Source organism: the organism of the source record quoted next, unplaced genomic scaffold, assembly GCF_019419815.1.
Source record: "Pyrus x bretschneideri cultivar Hongxiangsu unplaced genomic scaffold, Pyrus_bretschneideri_v1 Contig44, whole genome shotgun sequence".
NCBI classification, from domain to species: Eukaryota; Viridiplantae; Streptophyta; class Magnoliopsida; order Rosales; family Rosaceae; genus Pyrus; species Pyrus x bretschneideri.
The window spans coordinates 796,869-816,019 of record NW_025999768.1 but is presented as its reverse complement, the minus strand read 5'-3'; the positions used below and the strand labels follow the sequence as shown (position 1 = coordinate 816,019).

General features: G+C 40.4%; 5 protein-coding genes across 6 annotated transcripts; 2 read left to right on the top strand and 3 right to left on the bottom strand.

The window, feature by feature from the left end:
• Positions 1-1,357: 1,357 nt before the first annotated feature.
• LOC125469547 (rRNA methyltransferase 1, mitochondrial-like) lies at positions 1,358-2,819 on the bottom strand (the record flags this gene model as incomplete). The annotated part of the gene is made up of 1 exon (XM_048566949.1): positions 1,358-2,819. A coding segment is annotated over one exon (1,284 nt), but the record flags the coding sequence as incomplete, so codon positions are not given.
• Positions 2,613-4,091, bottom strand: LOC125469722. The gene has a single exon (XM_048567447.1). The coding sequence runs from the start codon at positions 3,522-3,524 to the stop codon at positions 2,823-2,825; it is 702 nt and encodes a 233-aa protein (XP_048423404.1). The 5' UTR covers positions 3,525-4,091; the 3' UTR covers positions 2,613-2,822.
• LOC125469723 (mitochondrial import inner membrane translocase subunit TIM17-2-like) lies at positions 4,057-6,011 on the top strand. Of its 2 annotated transcripts, none has more exons than XM_048567448.1 (2): positions 4,057-4,760; positions 5,703-6,011. In XM_048567448.1, the coding sequence occupies exon 1, from the start codon at positions 4,057-4,059 to the stop codon at positions 4,741-4,743; it is 687 nt and encodes a 228-aa protein (XP_048423405.1). In that variant the 3' UTR covers positions 4,744-4,760; positions 5,703-6,011. The 2 variants fall into 2 exon arrangements, with proteins under 2 accessions (XP_048423405.1, XP_048423406.1); XM_048567449.1 differs by lacking the exon at positions 5,703-6,011 and adding an exon at positions 5,058-5,301.
• A 598-nt stretch (positions 6,012-6,609) lies between these two features.
• LOC125469721 (probable 3-hydroxyisobutyrate dehydrogenase-like 1, mitochondrial) lies at positions 6,610-7,902 on the top strand. Its single transcript, XM_048567446.1, is given in 3 exon segments — positions 6,610-7,205; positions 7,207-7,321; positions 7,324-7,902. Coding segments are annotated over 3 exon segments (1,044 nt in total). The 5' UTR covers positions 6,610-6,680; the 3' UTR covers positions 7,728-7,902.
• Positions 7,903-8,850: 948 nt separating this feature from the next.
• On the bottom strand, positions 8,851-10,775 carry LOC125469728 (ubiquitin recognition factor in ER-associated degradation protein 1-like). The gene has a single exon (XM_048567454.1). The coding sequence runs from the start codon at positions 10,291-10,293 to the stop codon at positions 9,307-9,309; it is 987 nt and encodes a 328-aa protein (XP_048423411.1). The 5' UTR covers positions 10,294-10,775; the 3' UTR covers positions 8,851-9,306.
• Positions 10,776-19,151: the final 8,376 nt, after the last annotated feature.

Sequence of the window (19,151 nt, the reverse complement as noted above, 5' to 3'; positions counted from 1 at the left end):
TTACACATTTGCCATCCTCTTCGTGAATCACATGGTCTTGCCAGATTTGAAGCCGATGGAACATGTTGATGGATCATACAACTAACATGGCAACATTTTATATTTTATTTTTTGTTCTTATTTTTTTATATTTGGGATGGTTGGATTTGGTATATTGTGATAGGGGTCCCTACAAAAAATCCTTCTAATTTGACTTGTACCTACAATTCTGGGTCGAAAGAGGACTGTCAGCTTTTTGAGGGCATTTCCAATGCATAGGGAGTAAGATTCTCTGCTCTTCAAACTATTTTTTCCTCTAGTTAGAAATTCTGGGATGGGAAAAGGAATGCAAATATAGGGTATTTATTTTTTTTTTTTTTACATTATCCAGTGATACGGGTCTTTTACATCCTAAAATTTCCGGCCAATTGGAGTAAAAAACTAGGCTTTAAGATGTAAATTGTTCATTTCAAGACAATTTACATCTCCTGTTGGAGATGCCCTCAGAATTCCATATGCATCAATTTGCTTCCAGACTCTTAAGGCATATTTACTTGCAAAGAATCGGCGTGCGAGATATGTGTATTGTCCTCATTCTTAAACCCGAACAAACAGAGAATGCAAAAGCAGGTCCCTCATTGAAATTCGGTGTGTCACGACTCATATTTGAACAACTAGGTATTAGATCAATGAGGGTGTAGTTTTACAACTAGAAGAACGGGTATCATTCTCATTCATGACTTCTCCGATTCACGCTTCAAACAGCACTGGGAATCTGGATTGGATGAGCTTTGGGATGGAAAATAATGGACAGAATGTGACACAACTGCTATGGAGATCCTATTCACCTATTTAGGTTGGCAAATTTCGCAAAATTTCGTTTGATTACACGCATCATATAAGATTCAGGAACTGGAAAACAAAAAAGATGGATGCCATTTTCGAACCATATATGCTCGAAACCAACTATGCATAGGCGATCAAGAAACAAACAAAAACTCATAAGCATTTGACATCAACGCTATATCATATGCAGAACCTACAGAACAGGTCTCGTACCGCACGTTTAGTTGCAGAAAACTTAACTTTCAGCTGTAAATGCAGACAATTCTGCAGTGTAGAGTAACAATTGAAAGCTAACCATACTTCATATCATCGCGAGATTTGCGGTACTCACTCATTAACATTGGAACACCACGCTCATAGATTAGAGGGAAATGTATGTGTTTTGTGATAAGCGATAACGGAAAGTTGCAGGAAACACGACAGCAGTCTTTGAAGATGATTAGTTGCTGTTTCTAGTTTCTAGGAACAAACGTGAATAATAGCGTCCAAGCTTCAAATAAATCAATAGTATGAACTGTGACGCACAATTTAATGATCTCAACTCGTTTAAGATAATCATTTTAACGCCAAAAATTAGTTGTTATGGCACACATTTCTGATCAAGAGGCTATACGGAAATAAAAACTGTAAACCTACTCCCAACTTTAGATAAAGCTCTAAAAAGTGCTAATATAAAGTACAATGTCTATGACGAACCTCAGTCAAGTTCGTCAGTGTTGATTAACTGCATTGACATTCTCATCGTTATCGTTTCCTGTTAAGTGATGAAGCAGCACACCAGCTGCAACACTGACATTTAAGCTCTCCACGGCCAAAAATGATCGAAACTCTTCAGCTGAGCATGCATGATTCCCTTCCATGGTTTCAGTATCATCAACTCCACCAGCAGTAATTTCCATGGGAATATTCCCCGGGATTCTAATCAAATCAGTGCAAGATCTTTCCACCAAGGGTCTCAACCCAGTGCCCTCACTTCCCAGAACAAGAATTGTTGGCACACTAGGTGCAACCTCTTTCAAAGGTATAGCCTTGGAAGAAACAGAACCTCCAAGAAACCGCCAACCATTTTCAGCCGAGGATGTTAGGAACTGCATCATATTCTTGCAGTATCTCAACTCCATCAACTCAAGTGAGCCTGCACTTGCTTTGCTCACAACGCCACTCAGTGGGGCTGAATTCTTGGCACATAATACCACCCCAGAAGCTCCAAAGAAGTAAGCCGACCTGATGATTGCCCCCACATTCTGAGGATCTGTAACCTCATCCAAAGCAATCCAGAGAGAACCCTTATCTTCCTCAACTGAAACAGGTTCTAATTCGTTAATTTTCACCATCTCCAACGGAGAGGCATCTAGAACCAGAACCTGATGAGGTCGATTATCAGTAGCCATATTAAGATCATGCTTAGAGACATCCTTTACGTTTAACCCAATCTTGTCAGCCATCATTAAAATTCTCTCAAAGCCCTTCTTGTCCTTCTTCTTCCTATTATTTTTGCTCAAATCCATCCCTTCTTGAATATACAATGCATAAAATTCTCTTCTTCCAGCTGACAAAGCAGCCAAAACTGGACCAACACCATAAACACTTTGGCCAATCATCCTAGGCACGGACGATTCAGTAGCCTCTTTCCATGTCTTCTTACCCCAATCTTCCTGCCTATTCCACCTTCGAAACTCAGGTCTCTCACGTCCAGGTTTTACATCTTCCATTCCCCTGAACTTGTTTTGAATACAATCCCACCTTGGATCATCAACTGCCTCCATTTCTTCTTCTTCTGCATCTCCTTCTGTATTGGCTTCCTCCAATCTTCTGTCTCTCCCACGGTAATCACTTTGATAATCCTTTACCGCACTTCCCCTTCCAATTCTACTTTCTTTATTCCCATGCTCAAATGGACCACTTTTCCTAACATAATTTTTTTCTGTATCGGCTTCCCCCAATCTTCTGTCCCTCCCATGGTAATCATTTTGACGATCCCTTACCAAAGCTCCCCTTCAAGTTCTACCTTCTCTACTCCCATACTCTGATGCACCATTTTTCCTAACATAACTTTTTCTTGACACCTCCCAAGAAGCACGACCAGTTTTCGACTTTGTTTCTTCCTCTAACATACTTGCTGAATTGTCCCAAGACGACTTACTACTATCTCCATCTAAACTCTTTGCTGCTCCCCCCCAAGAACCATTATCACTAACTTCCTCTAACCTCTTTGCAGATTCCTCCCAAGACGAAACAGATGTCTTCGCTGTAGTTCCTTTCTCCAACCCTCGTGCTCCCTTAGCTTTTGCTGCCGGCAACCACGGCAGTCTTTGCCCTGCTCTTCCCACACCACTCCCTCCATTTACTTTCTGACCAGACCAACTCGAAAAACCTCGTCCTCTTACAAAACACCAATTCTGTGTACCACTTCTCATCCTAAACCCCCCAGAAACACTTCTGGGTTTTGCAACAATCCCCTTTTCGAGAATCTCACAATACGAACCGGTCGAAAACTGAACCAAATGCGACAACCCGTAATTTTTTTCACCAAACCCGGATGTGGGTTTTGTGAGTTTGATCGGACTAAGGTTTATTGGGGGTTTTGGATGAGACCCAATTTGTAAAGATTGAAAGTTTGAGGTGTGAAACGATTTGGGTCTCGAACAAACCCTAATTGCCAAGGGAAATGCTTGGCCTTTTGCTAAATTCGCATACATTGCATTCACTATTTCAAAAAGAACCAGAATCCGAAAACATAAAAGGGGGTACAGAGAAAGAACAAAAACCTGATTCAGAAACGATTTCTGAAGAAATTGGAGGCCTTTTGATTCACCGTGATGCTTATCCGCAGTTCAAACGACATCGTATTGCTGAACGGTTCCAGCCACCACTACGAAGCTTTACCGGAGAGTGAGGATGGATGGCGGGGAGGTTAACGGCAGACTTGGAAGATAAGATACTGTAAGCTGCTATACGACGTCGTACCCTTGAACCTACGATGAACCCGACTGACATGGAATCGGATGGACAATAATGCCCCTTACAGGGCCAAAACATAACGACCCGAACAACCCGGACGACCCGGACCCGCTACATATGTAAGGATATTTCCGTCAGAGCACCAAACAAAAACCTAGAACCAGAAGCAAAAGAGGCCCTCTCAACTCGATATCTCTCGCCTTCTCCATACAAAAACCTTCGAAAGCAGCGAAAAACCCTCCCCGCCCACCACCGCCTCTCGGCAGAAATATGGGGACTCCAGAAACATCCCGGGAACCGTGCCCCGACCGCATCCTTGACGACATCGGCGGTGCCTTCGGCATGGGTGCTGTCGGTGGGTCCGCCTTCCACTTCCTCAAGGGCGTCTACCACTCCCCATCCGGCGCCCGGTTCGTCGGCGGATCCCAGGCCGTCCGGATGAACGCGCCGCGCGTCGGCGGGAGCTTCGCCGTCTGGGGAGGCCTGTTCTCCGCCTTCGACTGCACCATGGTCTACGTCCGCCAGAAGGAGGACCCCTGGAACTCCATCATCGCCGGCGCCGCCACCGGTGGCTTCCTCCAGATGCGCCAGGGGCTCGGCGCCTCGGCCCGATCGGCCGCCTTCGGTGGCGTTCTCTTAGCGCTGATTGAAGGAGCTGGGATCATGCTTAATAAGTTTATGAGCCAGCAGCAGCAGATGCCGGTTGTGATTGAAGAACCGGCGAATATGCCCGGTGTGCCTGGTCTTCCTCCGATGGGCCGGGCTCCTGGTCAGCCAGGCCCACCGGAGATGGCAACGTCTGTTAGCGGCGGCTCTGAGGCGAATTCGAGCTCAGGATCGTGGTTTGGGGGGTTGTTTGGAAAGGGCAATGAGCCTGAGGCTAAGAGCAGCGGAAGCGAGACGAAGGTTTTGGAGAGTTTTGATGCACCGCCTGTTCCAACCTTCGAGTTTAAGTGATTGATCGAATGATTAAGGTAAGGATTAAGGAGGAAGGGTTTTGATTAGAAGGATGATGATTAGATTCATATATTGTATTTAGGGAGAATGGGTTGGCATTGAACTGAGGAATTTGGGAAAGTTAAGGTTTTTATTGCTAATTTTCGCAGAAAAGATATGTTTATGTTGTGCTCTGTCTTTTACTAGTCTTTTGGAATAACCAAGAAGTTATAGCTTGTATTATAACGCTTTTCGAATTCAAATTTGATTTCTTGCTTGAATTGTTCTTCGAGCCACGGATTAATTTGTGTATTGGAGATGATATTGATATGCAGAAGAATGCTTTGCAATAATTTTCGCGGATTAGGAGCGCTCGGAATTTTCATACATTGGATTGATTTCGCTTAATTTTTGTGGACAATGTGATAATTTTGTTGTGACTTGGTTTAGGATTTGCAAGCTGGCCTTGGTGCTTGTTTGCTTGATCATCGCTTTTCTGTAATTCTTGTGCTCATACTTTGAGAATGACTATTTTACACAAATTTGTCCTGGTTATATGGATATTGAATGCTTTGGGAACCAGTTGTTGCGTTGAGGCTCGTAAGGTTCACAAAGAGTAGATGTGAATAGCATCATTCAAGTTTAAGTAAGGCCCGGATTTGTGAACCGCTTGATGTTCTTGTTTATGCGTGTCGAGATTGATGTGATCAATATGTAGAGAAGGAAATCCCCTTCCTTTGAGAAGTAAGCCAGATAGTTTATGTTTCGTTGTTCCTCGCAATTTCAAAGCAAAAATGTTGTGTGTGCCATACTAGTCCTGTCCTTTATGCCCTGATTAGAACGTTGCTGAATTGGTATGCGTTGTAGTCTACGATTGTGCAAATATTTGGATTTCTGAAACTACCGAGTGGCGTTGTAGTCTGTGATTCTTTGATTTTAGCCATTGATTAATTAGTGGTTCTGTCTTTTTGTTCTTTCAGTGGACAAAGAGCCTAAGACAGGTATGCAATTTTCAGTTTTGTTCCGAGGCGCTTGAAGAGCAGTACATAGTAGAGACACGAAGCTCGCAACAACCATGTCGAAAGAAGATGGGTAAACTCAATCGGTTTGGTTTTCCTAGGTTAACTATTAAGATCATTGTTATAGTCTGGCTGGTTTACTAGTTCCAAATAATTAATTGAAGGTTATATTTTCGGGATTGTACGTTATAGTCTGGCCGGATAACTAGTTCGAGGATGATTGTTACTTTCGTGTTTGCATTAATGTGGAATTAGTTAGCCTTCATCGAATGACTTGGTTTCTGAACAGGTCGTATGGTGCGGCACATTAGAACCTGACCAAATTGGTTCTTTTGTTTCATACAGCGCAGCGGAATATGACTCGTGCTGCGCCAGGACTTTCTTGAATCAATGCCGGTCTTACGCTTACCTCTCTCGTGTTTATTTGATAGTTAAATCCATTCGACACTCGTGCTTATCGATTTCTCCTTCGCCTTATGGTTTACTATCAAGGACTAGCGCTACATTTTGCTTCTCCGTTTCGCCTAAATCAGACGAAATGACCAAAATGGTTTACCAGGACTAAGCTATCAAAATTGAAATCGAACAAAACTTAACGATCGTAAGGGTATTTACGGAAATACACGGTTCTCGCCCTTGCATTTGATATCGATGGTGGATCATAGCGGATGTGTTTCTTATCGTATCGAATTCAAAAATGTGTGACCACGAATCTTTTGATGGTAATCTGTTTATTTTTTCTCAAATCACAGCCCAAATATCTCAATCCTTAAAACTTGTCCAAGCAGACCCAAAAGACAGTTGGGTTTGGCGGGTTGGAGCCCCGAACTTGCGCGCTCACCTTGGATAACCCGCCACGTCATCAGTTACTCTAACAGGAGCCGTTGGATTTTATACGAATTTGCAACAGAAAAGTCACCGTCGCTTTAGATAACCCAAATGACAAAACTCAAAATAGTCAAACTATTTCCACTTCCACTCCTCCGTCCACTCTCTCGCTCCACCAGGACCGCCACTCTCTCCCTCCTCCTCCGCCGTCGCCACATGGCCACCGTCGCGTTATCCGATTCCCCCATAAGCCCGTCAGACACCCGGGTCGGGTGGATTGGAACCGGAATTATGGGCCGGTCCATGTGCACCCACCTCCTCAAGGCCGGCTACGCCCTCACCGTCTTCAACCGCACCCTCTCCAAGGCCCAGCCTCTCGTCGACCTCGGGGCTCACCTGGCCGACTCCCCAAGCGCCGTCGCCTCCAAATCCGACGTCGTCTTTTCCATCGTCGGCTACCCCTCCGACGTCCGCTCCGTCCTCCTCGACCCCACCACCGGCGCACTCTCTGGACTGCGCCCTGGAGGCATCCTCGTCGACATGACCACCTCCGAACCCTCCCTCGCCGTCGAGATCTCCTCCGCCGCTGAGTCCAAATCCTGCTCAGCTGTCGATGCCCCGGTCACCGGTGGCGACGTTAGGCGCCAAGAACGGAACTCTCGCGATCCTCGCCGGCGGCGATGAAAACACCGTCCGCAAGCTAACCCCTCTGTTCTCCCTCATGGGCAAAGTGAATTATATGGGCGGTGCCGGAAGGGACAGTTCGCGAAGCTAGCGAACCAGACGATCATCGCTTCCACGATGGTGGGTCTGGTGGAGGGTATGATCTTCGCCCACAAGTCCGGCCTCGACGTGGGTCTTTTCCTAGATGCGATCAAAGTGGGCGCCGCAGGGTCGAAGGCGCTGGATTTGTACGGCGGCCGGATTCTGAAGAGGGATTTGGAGCCGGGATTCTATGTGAACCACTTCGTGAAAGATTTGGGGATTTGCTTGAAGGAGTGCCAGAAGATGGGACTTGCTCTTCCCGGATTAGCCCTGGCTCAGCAGCTTTATCTGTCGCTGAAGGCTCACGGCGAGGGCAATTTGGGAACTCAGGCGCTTATTGTGGCGGTGGAGCGGCTGAATAATGTGTCACTTGAATATGCTCCTGCAAAATAATGACTCTGCAAGTGCAGTTTGAATCATTTCTTATAATGCTATCGATGATTTTCTTCGATTTCGTGTTGAAATTTCAGTTTTTTTTACTTTGTACTGTGATGTTTCTTGCTCCAATGCTTATAGTATGAAATGGTTTTCTCATAACAAATTAAGCAATTGTGTTTCGTTTCTTCAATATATGGTTGAAACTTTTGCAGACGCGGGTTAGGCTAGTTAGCTAGGGTAGTTTGTCCATTGCTAGATGGATTGTGTTTAACTGTATGTAAGCACCTGCTGGTGGGAAAGCTCAATGAGTTTATCAGCAAGTGCTTTTGCACACTTTCAGCTTGATGTTTGACCCGAAAAACTAACAAATGGTGAAGCAAGTTTTAGCGGTTAATGTGAAACCAGTGTATTGGCTCTTGCCTGGCATTAGATTGATTCTTGATTACCAGTTATAAACTTATAGCGAATGCACCCTTTAGTGGCACCATTCTGTATTATCTGGACTTCAGGAATTTACAACTGGAGGCAAGATAACAGGTTCAGTTGTATGAGCTCGGTGCAAGCCTGACACGGGATCTCTGTTTGAAATATCAGTGAGGGCACGCACGGTGGTCACGCCCAAATTTAGGTATTTCTTGTGTTCATATGTTTCTTTTTTGTATAACTTGCTAAGGCATGTCTGCATTCTTTCTGTCTAAGATCGGAGAAAGCAAGTTACTTTTGTATGTTCGTAGAATACCTTCGATCTTCCAGTTTTTGTAGTGAGACATGAAATGATAACACATCCAAAGTTGCAAAATATGTAGCGGGACATAAAATACATAAGCTATATAGATAGAGTTACCCTCAAAGTTAAGATGAACACCACTGATACTGAAAGACCATAGCATTAGTAGTGGCCTCTGAGAAAATAAATTTCTGTCATTGAGTTTCTCGTCATTCTTTCTTTCAATACTCGTTGTATTTGGGTCGTGGTTGCGTGTTTTTTCCCTAAACAGAGTACACAAATTGAAAAGAGGGATTGGAATCAAGGGCTTAACGTCCAAAACTGTAACGTTAGCTATTGTTTTTGCGAACTTTATACCAAGTATAGCATTTCAGACTAGACAGTGAGTTGCAGTGTTGCACCAATGCGAAGTATGATAAAACATGTTCATAAAGTAGATTGGGTTATACTAGTCTCCAGACTATACACTTACGTATAAAGGAAACAATTTTATCTGGATTTTACTTGTTACACAAGCCTTCACCCGTAGCCATCTTACGAAAGAACAGACGAAGGAGACATTCCGTAACTTCATCCTTGTAGTGTATACTTCTTCCCTGTGAATGCTTGCAATTTTGGCTTTTCGGCCATCTGAGACTGCTCTTGGCTGCTCTTCTCTGGGGCAACTTTTGGGGTTTCATTCGTGGGATGGTTGGCATTTGAACCAATTTTACCAAACACAAGCTTTCCATTAGGTCGACCCGTTGACGCAGAAGTTGATGACATAGAGCCCTTGGTTCCATTCTCACTCTCCTGCTGGTTCTGTCCGAGAAATTCAGTAGAGGAAACCGGTGCAACCGATTGGTCCAATGCCGGTTTTCCATCCAATCATCTTGCTGAACCGGTAAAGGGGATGAATTTCGGTATCTTCTCAGACAGTTCTTCATCCTTTTTGGCTTCTGTCGGTCTCTCCTTAGACTGAGTAGATGGCACTGACGGCTTTTGGGGCTCCACGTAATCAAGTGGAGGGGCAAAATCAACCTCGCAGTCGGTATCAATTATGCAGATTGCAGGGGACGGCTTTGTTTCAATTACGTCGATGTAGTACTCCTTATTGTTATAAGGGACCACGAAGGTATCACCAGTGGCTAAACAAGAGTAGCGCCTCAGTGCAGTCTCCAAGACGTCTTTCGGGTCTGAGACGTCAAGAAATTCCATGGTGTGCGGCTGCAACTTGATGTATGTTCCCTTCACAAGGCTCTTGTTTTTCACCTGAACAAGATCGCCGTCTTGCAAAAGCAACTTCTTCATCATCCAGTGGGGTAAAAACGTTAGGCCCTCGTCGGCAACAAATTCCAACACCCCACAGTGAGCAACTCGTCCAGAATTACCGGGATTACTGAGTTCAAACAACATGGGGTAATTGACCTGTGAATTCGACAAAAGGCGATCGAGGGCTGACAAGGGCATTATGATTTTATCGCCCTTTTCGAGATGTTCCTTGTTGAGGACGGAAACAGGGTAACAGCGGTAAAGCTGCTCAAAGGAACTAGAATTACTGCTAGGTTCTTCAGGATTGCTGCCAGGCTCTTCGGGCTTACTACCAAGTTCTTCAACATATCCACCACAGAATCCGGAATCAGTGACATGATCTTCAGAAGAATTCCTACTAAGTTCTTCAATATATCCGCCATAGAAGTCGGAATCACTGACATGATCTTCAGAAGAATTACTACTATGGTCTTCAGAAAAACTACTGCTATAGTCTGCAAAGGATTCACCGACATCTTCAGAATCAGATGAATCTCTGCTGTAGTCTGCAGCATCAACAAAGTCGTCATCAGATGAATCGCTGAGGTAGCCTTCAGAAATCATTATTTACTGCGTCCATGAAGTCGCAGCTGGATCGTGTCCTTGTGATTTTGATGGATAGATTGACTGAGGTAATTCTGGTTTCTTGCGGCCTATGGAACTGAGACTCTAAACAGTTAGGGCAAAGAATAGTGCTTTGTCTGATGCGAATTGATGAGATGTCTGAAAACGAACGTGGCCTCCCTTGTACTTATAGACAATTCAAAACCAAATCCTATAAGGATAAGAAAACCCTAATCTCACTGGAAAACCCTAATATTTGAAGAAAAAAGAGAATGAAGTTTTAATCTTAGCCGTCCATAATCCTCTAATTGGTAGCTAATCTTCTAATTGTAGCCGTTCGTAATTCTTTTAGGGCTTTTCGCAATCTGATAATTAAGTAGCTAATCTTCAGGGCGTGATAGTAAACGATGCGAGGTCTGAAGATTAGCTACTCGTAGGCAAAGGAAAAATTGGCTCCACAGGCTAAAGGATGAGAACGGGGATTAGCATGACAACAAACCTGGTATGGAACGTGTGGTGGTGGATTATTTCACTAAGTTATTTGATTCAAATGGTGGGGAAAATTTAAATATGGTGTTGGACCACATTACACCCAGAGTTACCGATGCGATGAATGCTGATCTTCTTCGTATTGTTTCAAATGCATCCGACCAAGTCCCCAGGTCCGGATGGCATGTCTCCTGGATTCTACCAGAAACATTGGGATATGGTAGGCGCTGATGTTTATGATGGCGTTCGTTCGATGCTGCAGTCAGGTTGCATGCTCCGCAAAATTAACTATACGCATGTTACCTTGATTCCGAAAGTAAAGAATCCAACGGAGATGTCTCAAATGCGTCCCATCAGTCTGTGCAATGTACTTTACAAGATTGTTGCAAAGGTTCTCACAAATAGGTTTAAGAGTATCATGCCGACGATTATTAGTCCTACTTAGAGTGCTTTCATACCGGGAAGATTAATTTCTGATAATACTTTAGTGGCGGCAAAAATAGCACATCACATGCATAAACGTAGCTCGGGCTGGAACAGAGTTATGGCTTTAAAGCTAGATATTAGTAAGGCATATGATCGGTTGGAATGAAACTTTTTGGAGTCTATAATGAAGTGCATGGGTTTCTCTGAGGAGTGGATTCGATTGGTGATGATTTGTGCGTCCACGGTCACTATTCTTTTAAAGTAAATGGTGAACCAGTGGGTTTTGTTTCTCCTAAACGTGGTATTCGACAAGGAGATCCGCTTTCTCCTTACTTATTTGTGTTGTGCGCCGAAGGTCTCCCGGCGGTCTTTCGAAATGCGGAGGAAAGAGGACTTATTAAAGGTGTTGCGATTTGTGAAAATGCTCCAAGTATAAGCCATCTCTTGTTCGCAGATGACAGCTTTCTATTTGCTAGGGACACATTGGATGAATGTCAAAATATAAAATCAGCAACTATTGGCAGATTGCTTGGGTGTTCGAAGGGTGCAAACCCATGATAGGTATCTTGGGTTACCTGTTTTTGTGGGTAAATCTAAAAAGGAGACTTTCGCCTATGTTAAAGAGAGATTATAGAAAAAATTGCATGGGTGGTGTGGAGGCCTTTTGAGTACTGCAGGGAAAGAATTGCTAGTCAAGACCGTGGCTCAAGCATTACCAATGTATACTATGCAGTGTTTCCTTCTTCCAAAATCTTTCTATGAGTAATTGAATACGATGACAGCCAAGTTTTGGTGGAGCGGAGAACCTGGGAAGTGCAAAATTCATTGGGTGAACTGGCGAACCTTATGTACATCAAAAGAGGAAGGGGGTTTGGGTTTCAGAGATCTCTATGCTTTTAACATTGCTCTTCTTGCGAAACAAGCGTGGAGATTTATCATGCAGCCTTATTCGTTAGCTTTCACTCTTTCAAAAATTTGGGGCGACAATTGGTTGCCAAGGGAGAATTATTTCAAAGTTTTCACTCCACCTCCATTGCCGCAACTACTTGAAGCCACGGTGGAGAGTTTGTTTTTGGATGGGACACGAACTTGGAACAAAAACATGCTTCATCGATTGTTTAGCTTAGAAGAAGTGGAAGTTATTCAGAGCATTCCTCTCAGTATTCGACGTATGTCTGATAGACAAGTTTGGCATTACGAACGGAATGGTATTTTCTCGGTGAAGAGTGCTTATTACTTGGCAAAGTGAGAGGTGGATGCTGGAACATCGGGTTCGAATGCCTAAGATTCGTTGATCTGGAAGAGATTATGGAATGCTTGTGTTCCTGGTAAGGTAAAAATATGTGTTTGGCAGGGGTGCTTGGATTCTCTACCTACTAGAACAAAACTTGCTAGAAAACGTATTGTCAAGGAAACAGAGTGTTTATTTTGCTCTAGGCAGCCAGAAACTGTCGAGCATGTGTTGAGAGATTGTTCGATGGCTCGGGCAATACGATTCGCAAGTTTGGGCATTAGAGGCCGAGATAATTCATTAGTATGTTTCAGAGATTGGGTAACTAAGCTTGCTCATGATTCCTCCAAGCTGACTTTTGACTTGGTGTTGACAACTATATGGAGCATTTGGAGAGCTCTTTCTCCAAAATTTTGTATTAAAAAATGTATAATTCACACATGTTTGAGATTAATAATGTGACTTTTGATCAGAAAAAAAGAAGAAAGATTGTCAATTTGACAGTGCCAAAACCCTACAATCGCACTGCGTGCCCTTTCTTCTTGTTAACTCTTCGACAAGCTCACCGTTGCCAGCAAGGAGGTCCGCCACTACCACTCTATCTTTCGAGATCTGCACTTGAGGCATATCATCGTATATGGTCATGCATCGCAATTTGAAACCCCGTAATATTATTTACCAAAAAAAGGAGTACCATTAGATCGTCAATATAAATAAAGTTACATATATTGTACTAAATAAGACGAACTGTAAGCTTAGCTAATAGTCTGTAAAATTGTGGCATAATCCACATTGCTTGTGGCACCCGATCGTCCCAAGATTTTTTAGAGAAGGTTGTGTAGTGGTTCCATCCTCTAAATTGAAGATACCGATATCACCACGTGTTGTTTTGACAATTTACAAGATGACAAGTGAGACATGTTACCGAATCGTGTGTGTAGTATATGAAACAGTGTCATATATATATATATATAATTGTTCGAGAACAATGATGATCAGAATTGAATGAATTGTTAATTATTGGCAATTTGATGTGGAGGATAATTAAGATTAAATATTTCATAAAACCAACTGTTATAAACAAATAAAAAGAATTGAACAAATGATTGGTCTGTGTTTACCTTAAATTTGAGATATTCAATGAATTGACTGTACGTAAAGATTTTATGCCATTCAAAATTAGTTGTTATGGAAATAATGAATTCAAAGTAATCATGCAAATATACTTTGAAAATAAGTTTTAGGCTTTTTAGCCAAAATGGTCTTTGAAATTTGAATAACACATCACTTTAGTCTCTGAGATTGAAAATCAAAAGAAATGGTCCCTGATATTGTCCACCATCCATTATTTTGGTCATTCTGTTAAAAACTCTGTTAAGTGTTCGGAGCTCTTGGCCGGAAATTTGGGCAATTTTCAAAACTTTGTAACTCAATCGTTTATTAACCAAATTGGACACATAATATATCATAATGAAGATAGGAAAGTGTAGAATGAGATTATACCTACTTAGAAGCCCAATGGTTACCAATAATGGCCTGAAAATAACCTGAAAAGTACAGGTCCGCAGGAAAACTAGAAAACTTGCAGGAAACTGGGTAAATTTTAAACGTTCATAACTTTTTTAATACTCAACGAAATCGAGTGATTCAAAAATGAAAATCATACTTCTCGAAGTGAAGAAGAGAATGGTACTTTCTCGATGGCTAATTAGTTGTGGTTTTTTAAAAAAATGGCTCGAAAGTGGCTAACTTGAGACCAAGATAGCCACTTTCGAGCAATTTTTCGATCAAATCACAGTGAACTAGACATTGATAAAGGTACCAATCTCTTTTTCTTGTCGAGAAGTATGATTTTTGTTTTTGAATCACTCAATTTCGTTGAGTATTGAAGAAGTTATGAACGTTTAAAGTTTACCCAATTTTCGGCAAGTTTTCCAATTTTGCCGCGAACCAGTCACCTTTCAGGCTATTTTCCGGTAATCTCTAGCAATGATTGGGCTTCCAAATAGGTATAATCTTGTTCTACACTTTCCTATCTTCATTTTGATGTATTATGAGTCCAATTTGGTTAAGAAACGATTGAGTTACGAAGTTTTGAAAATTGCCCAAACTTCTAGCCAAGAGCTCCGGGACACTTAACGGAGTTTTAATCAAATGACCAAAATAATGGATGGTGGACAAACTCAGGGACCATTTCTATTGATTTTCAATCTCAGGGACCAACGTAATGTGTTATGCAAATCTCAAGGACCATTTTGTCTAAAAAGCCTAAGTTTTATTGCAAAACTTACACTAGAACTTACAATTGATTTACTGACGATTAAGTCAGTAAATAAGAAAATGACTGATGAAAAGGATATTGGTGCACGCAGGCATCCTTGACATTTGAAAATTAAAAGTGTTTACAATTTTTGATTTCTTTAAATACAGTGTGAACTCAAAGAAAATTTTTACTGAGAAATTGTGGAAATGCCAAACTTGAAGTCTTCTCCAATTGAGTCCTCTGCATATAGACTTGGAAAATAGACTTGGATGATTGATTTCTTTATTGTGGAAGAACGGGATGAATGGTGACTACTTGGATGATTGATTGCTTTACTATGGAAGCATCGGATGACCATTTAACGGGATGAATGGTGACTACTTGGATGATTAATTGCTTTATTGTGGAAGAACGGGATGAATGGTGACTACTTGGATGATTGATTGCTTTAATATGGAAGCACCGGATGAATGATGACTTGCTTTTACTGTTGATGAATAATGGTCTTTGTTGGAATAATTGCTACTTTTACTGTGGAATGTGCAGGTAACTGAGTGATTCCTTACTTTGTAGGAATTATTGATGGAACTTTATCTGAAAACTTCACATTGTTACTTTGGCTTCACATGGTGACTTTGAAAAGATGGCAATTATCATGATGACTTAACTTGATGACTTTAATTTTCACATGGTGATTAACTGTGTTCACATGGCTTTATGCAAAAGGGTCTTGGGAGTCCTGGTAGTCAACCCATTTAGCTGATTGTGGTTTTTGGCTTGCTGCGTTAGCTAGTTGCTGTGAGGATGCATCTAAAGATTCGGAGTCTGATGATTCTCCTTCTTCAGTATAGAGCATTGCTACTTTTGCAAGTAATTGTTAGGCTAGGTCTTTGAGTTGGGTGGCCTTTTCTTTTCTTTTTTAGCTAGTTAACTTGGATGACTTGGCTGTTCCTTTGAGTGATGATGATGGATTAATGTCCGATAATGACTGTTCGGGGATGGCTGGCAGGGATGGTTGTGCTGGCTGTTCCAGAATTGATGGAGTAATGGGAAATTCTGTGAAGACTTGACTGATGGTCTTTTGATGGTTGAATTTATCCCACCACTTGACCGATCTGATTCTGTTGATTTTACCGATTTCAACTTCATAATTCCACTTCATGATCCACGAGACTTTGTATTTGGCCATGAAAATTGGGAGAAGTATAATTTTGTAGTTGAATCGGCTTCTGTCAAATTTTTGTTGGAAACTGGCAAAGAGGACCTGCATAAGCTCTTCTAGTATAAGACTAGTTGTTGAGCCGTGAATTGACCATCATTTAGGAACCATGCAGGAAAATCTAATCTAAAACTCTTGTCAAAATTAAAGAACCACGAATGACTAAAATCTTTTGTTTAATGGAGAAAGATGTTAGTCCATGCATCAATATAATCAAAGTAATTGTAATGGTTATTGAGAATGTGAACATATTGGGTGTGAAGGGGTTTGCTTTTGTAAAGGGGGAATCTCCAATCTGATTCGATTAAAAAATTTCCAATGTAAAGAGAATGTTAGAGGATTTTGTTTTCATTGGTTTTGCTGTAAAGAGGTTTGATTGAAATGGACTCAGTTTCATTGAGGATGGCTTAATAGTATTTCAGTGTTTTATGTGATGCTTTAGGATGATAATGGAAATTAGGTGGAAAGACTGTTTTGGCTAATTTTTATGGTGCTTGTTCTTGATCAAGATTGAAAGGGATACTGGAAAGATATTTACTAAGGTTTTTCTTGACGTATGGTAATGTTTTGGTATAACTGACTGGTTGGGATGATGATGATTGGTATGTTGGGGTTGAATAAGAATCATATTGACTGACTAATGCCGTTTGGTAATTTGGACATGGTGTTTGGTAATTTGGCCTAAGGTTTCCTATTATGGAACCTAAGGAAGTGAAACGATTGGTAATGCCTAAGGCCGATGAAGAATTTGGGCATGATTCTTGTTTTACTGGTGGTGGTGGTAGAGTGGTCGGAAGCCTCATTTGATCAGATCTTCTTGCTGTCATTCTTCCCCTGCAGAAATTCTCTAGTTAGGAAATTAGGGATGCAATTTTGACTACCTTTGATGTATTTGATTTCAAAATAAAAAATACTTAATATATCTTTCCATCGTGCAAAAATCTGTTTTGATGCAATGTTTTGAACATCTTTTTGTAAAATACGTTTTGCAGATTTGCAATCGACTATAACTAAAAACTTTTGATTTAATAAATCATCTTGAAATTTACTAATACATAATAATATATATAATATTTCTTTCTTAATAGTATTATAATTACTTTGTGCTGGACTCGAAACCTTTGAATAGAAACAAACAATTTGTTCCGTAGATCCAGAAAGAAATTGACTGTTTGAGAATACCTCCTGTAACCAATTTCAAAGGCATCAGTTTCAAAAATTTTGAAGGAATTAGGAGTTGGAATGCCAAGACAGGGCAAAGTCTTAACATATGATTTGATTTGTTTGACTATGGAAGTATGAGTATTGAACCCTAATGAGGGATTTTCTTTTAGACAATCAAACAAGGGTTTGTATTATTGTCTAAGATGTGGATAAAATTCTGCAATATAATTTAAAGATCCTAGAAATCTCTGTAATTGGGTTTTGTTAGTGATTTCATCTGGGAACTTATCTGCAAATTAAGTTACTCTATCTATTGGTTAAATGGTTAGATGGTTGACTGGTGAATATTGTATCCTAAAACTCTAATTTTGGTCTATATTAACTTAATTTTGGATGCTGAGACAACTAATCAATTTGACTTAATTATCCTAGCAAACATGTTTATGTGTTTCCAATGCTCATCTATTGATTTGGAATAAATGAGAACATTATCAATGTAAACAATTGAGAAATGACTATATTGATTAAATATTTCATTCATGATATTCTGAAACTCATTGGGTGCATTCTTAAGACTGAATGACATTACATTCCATTCATAATGGCTGAAATGAGTGACAAATGCAGTTTTGTATTTGTTAACCTCATGAATTTGAATTTGCTAAAATCCAGATATCATGTCGAATTTTGAGAAGATTACTATTTGACTAAGTCTCTTAATTAAATCTCTTTTGTTAGGAATTGGATATCGTATCCGTTCCAAGACTTCATTAAAAGGTTTGTAATTAATGACTAACCTAGGAGTTCCTCTTTCTAATTCAGCATTTTTCTGGACATATAAAGCAGGATAAGACCAGGGTGATTTACTTTTCCTAATGATTCCTTTATTGAGAAGTTCTTGGATTTCTGTTTTGCAGAATTCCATAACTTCTTGACTCATTTGGATTGGTCTGACTTTTGTTTGTATTTTCTTTACATTAAATTCCTTATTGTAAGGAAGTTTAACAATGTGTTGTTTTCTGTGTCAAAAGGTATTGAGAATATCCGAACAAATTTCATTAACAAGTTTCTTTTGAAAGTTGTCAATGCTTTGTAACAAAGATTTGTTTGTTAATTGTTCTTCAATTCTTTTGTAATTAATTTCTTCTTTTAAGAAACTAATTTGTTGTGATTTTTTGATGACTAGATTGATGGTTTTTGAGATACTATCTTTTTGTAATTGTCTTAATTTTTTGAGATTTGTTTCCATGCAGAATTCAAATGTGATTTTTTTGTCCTAACATTCTGGTAGTTATACTGTTATGGTGTACCTTAAAAGGATATAGGAGAGCTATGAAGGGGAGCCCTAGAATGACTAGATCTGAAATGTTTTTTTATTAAAACAAATGGGTTTTAAAACAAACATCGTTTTGACAAACATGTGCTTTTGGGATTTCATATTTTAATTACATTGGTGATTGATTTGCTGAACTAAGAATTTATGTTGATTTATGAAAATACTTGGTGGGAATTAAACCTTCTTGAATACAATTCAAGTTTGCACCTGAGTCAATTAAGGCAATTGTTTCCAACTGGAAGTCTTCAATTATTATTTTTATTTTAGAATACCATTTCTGGATTCTAATTTTTTGTAATAATCCTAACACTAAGTTATGCTGTTGAATTTTCTTCTAGTTCTGATTGTTGATCGGATGAAGAATTATTTTGTTCTTCATCTGATAGGAGATTGAATTTCATTGTTTTTAAGAAATTCTTGTGTTTAAATGCTACTGAGGTGTGAGTGAATTTCTACGTTTTCTGATTTTAATGACTTAATTTCTTCATTAATCTTATTGACTTCTCTTTGTAGATCTTTGCCCGTAATTTCTTTCTTAGCCTTATTAAACATTTCCAGAGTTGTGCTAAGACATATTTTTGGGGTTACTTATGGTTGACTAGTACTGGCTTCTTCTTGAGAGACTAACTTTTTAAGCTTTTTTAAATAAAATGATTTTAACTCAAGGTCATCTACTTTACTGATTAACTCAATAAGAAGATCTTCTTGTTCTTCTTGTTTATTAAGGACT

What these genes read in the sequence shown, in the direction of transcription:
- LOC125469722 (XM_048567447.1), bottom strand. Translation starts at nt 3,524, where the DNA reads ATGTATGCGAATTTAGCAAAAGGCCAAGCATTTCCCTTGGCAATTAGG.
- LOC125469723 (XM_048567448.1), top strand. Translation starts at nt 4,057, where the DNA reads ATGGGGACTCCAGAAACATCCCGGGAACCGTGCCCCGACCGCATCCTT.
- LOC125469728 (XM_048567454.1), bottom strand. Translation starts at nt 10,293, where the DNA reads ATGATTTCTGAAGGCTACCTCAGCGATTCATCTGATGACGACTTTGTT.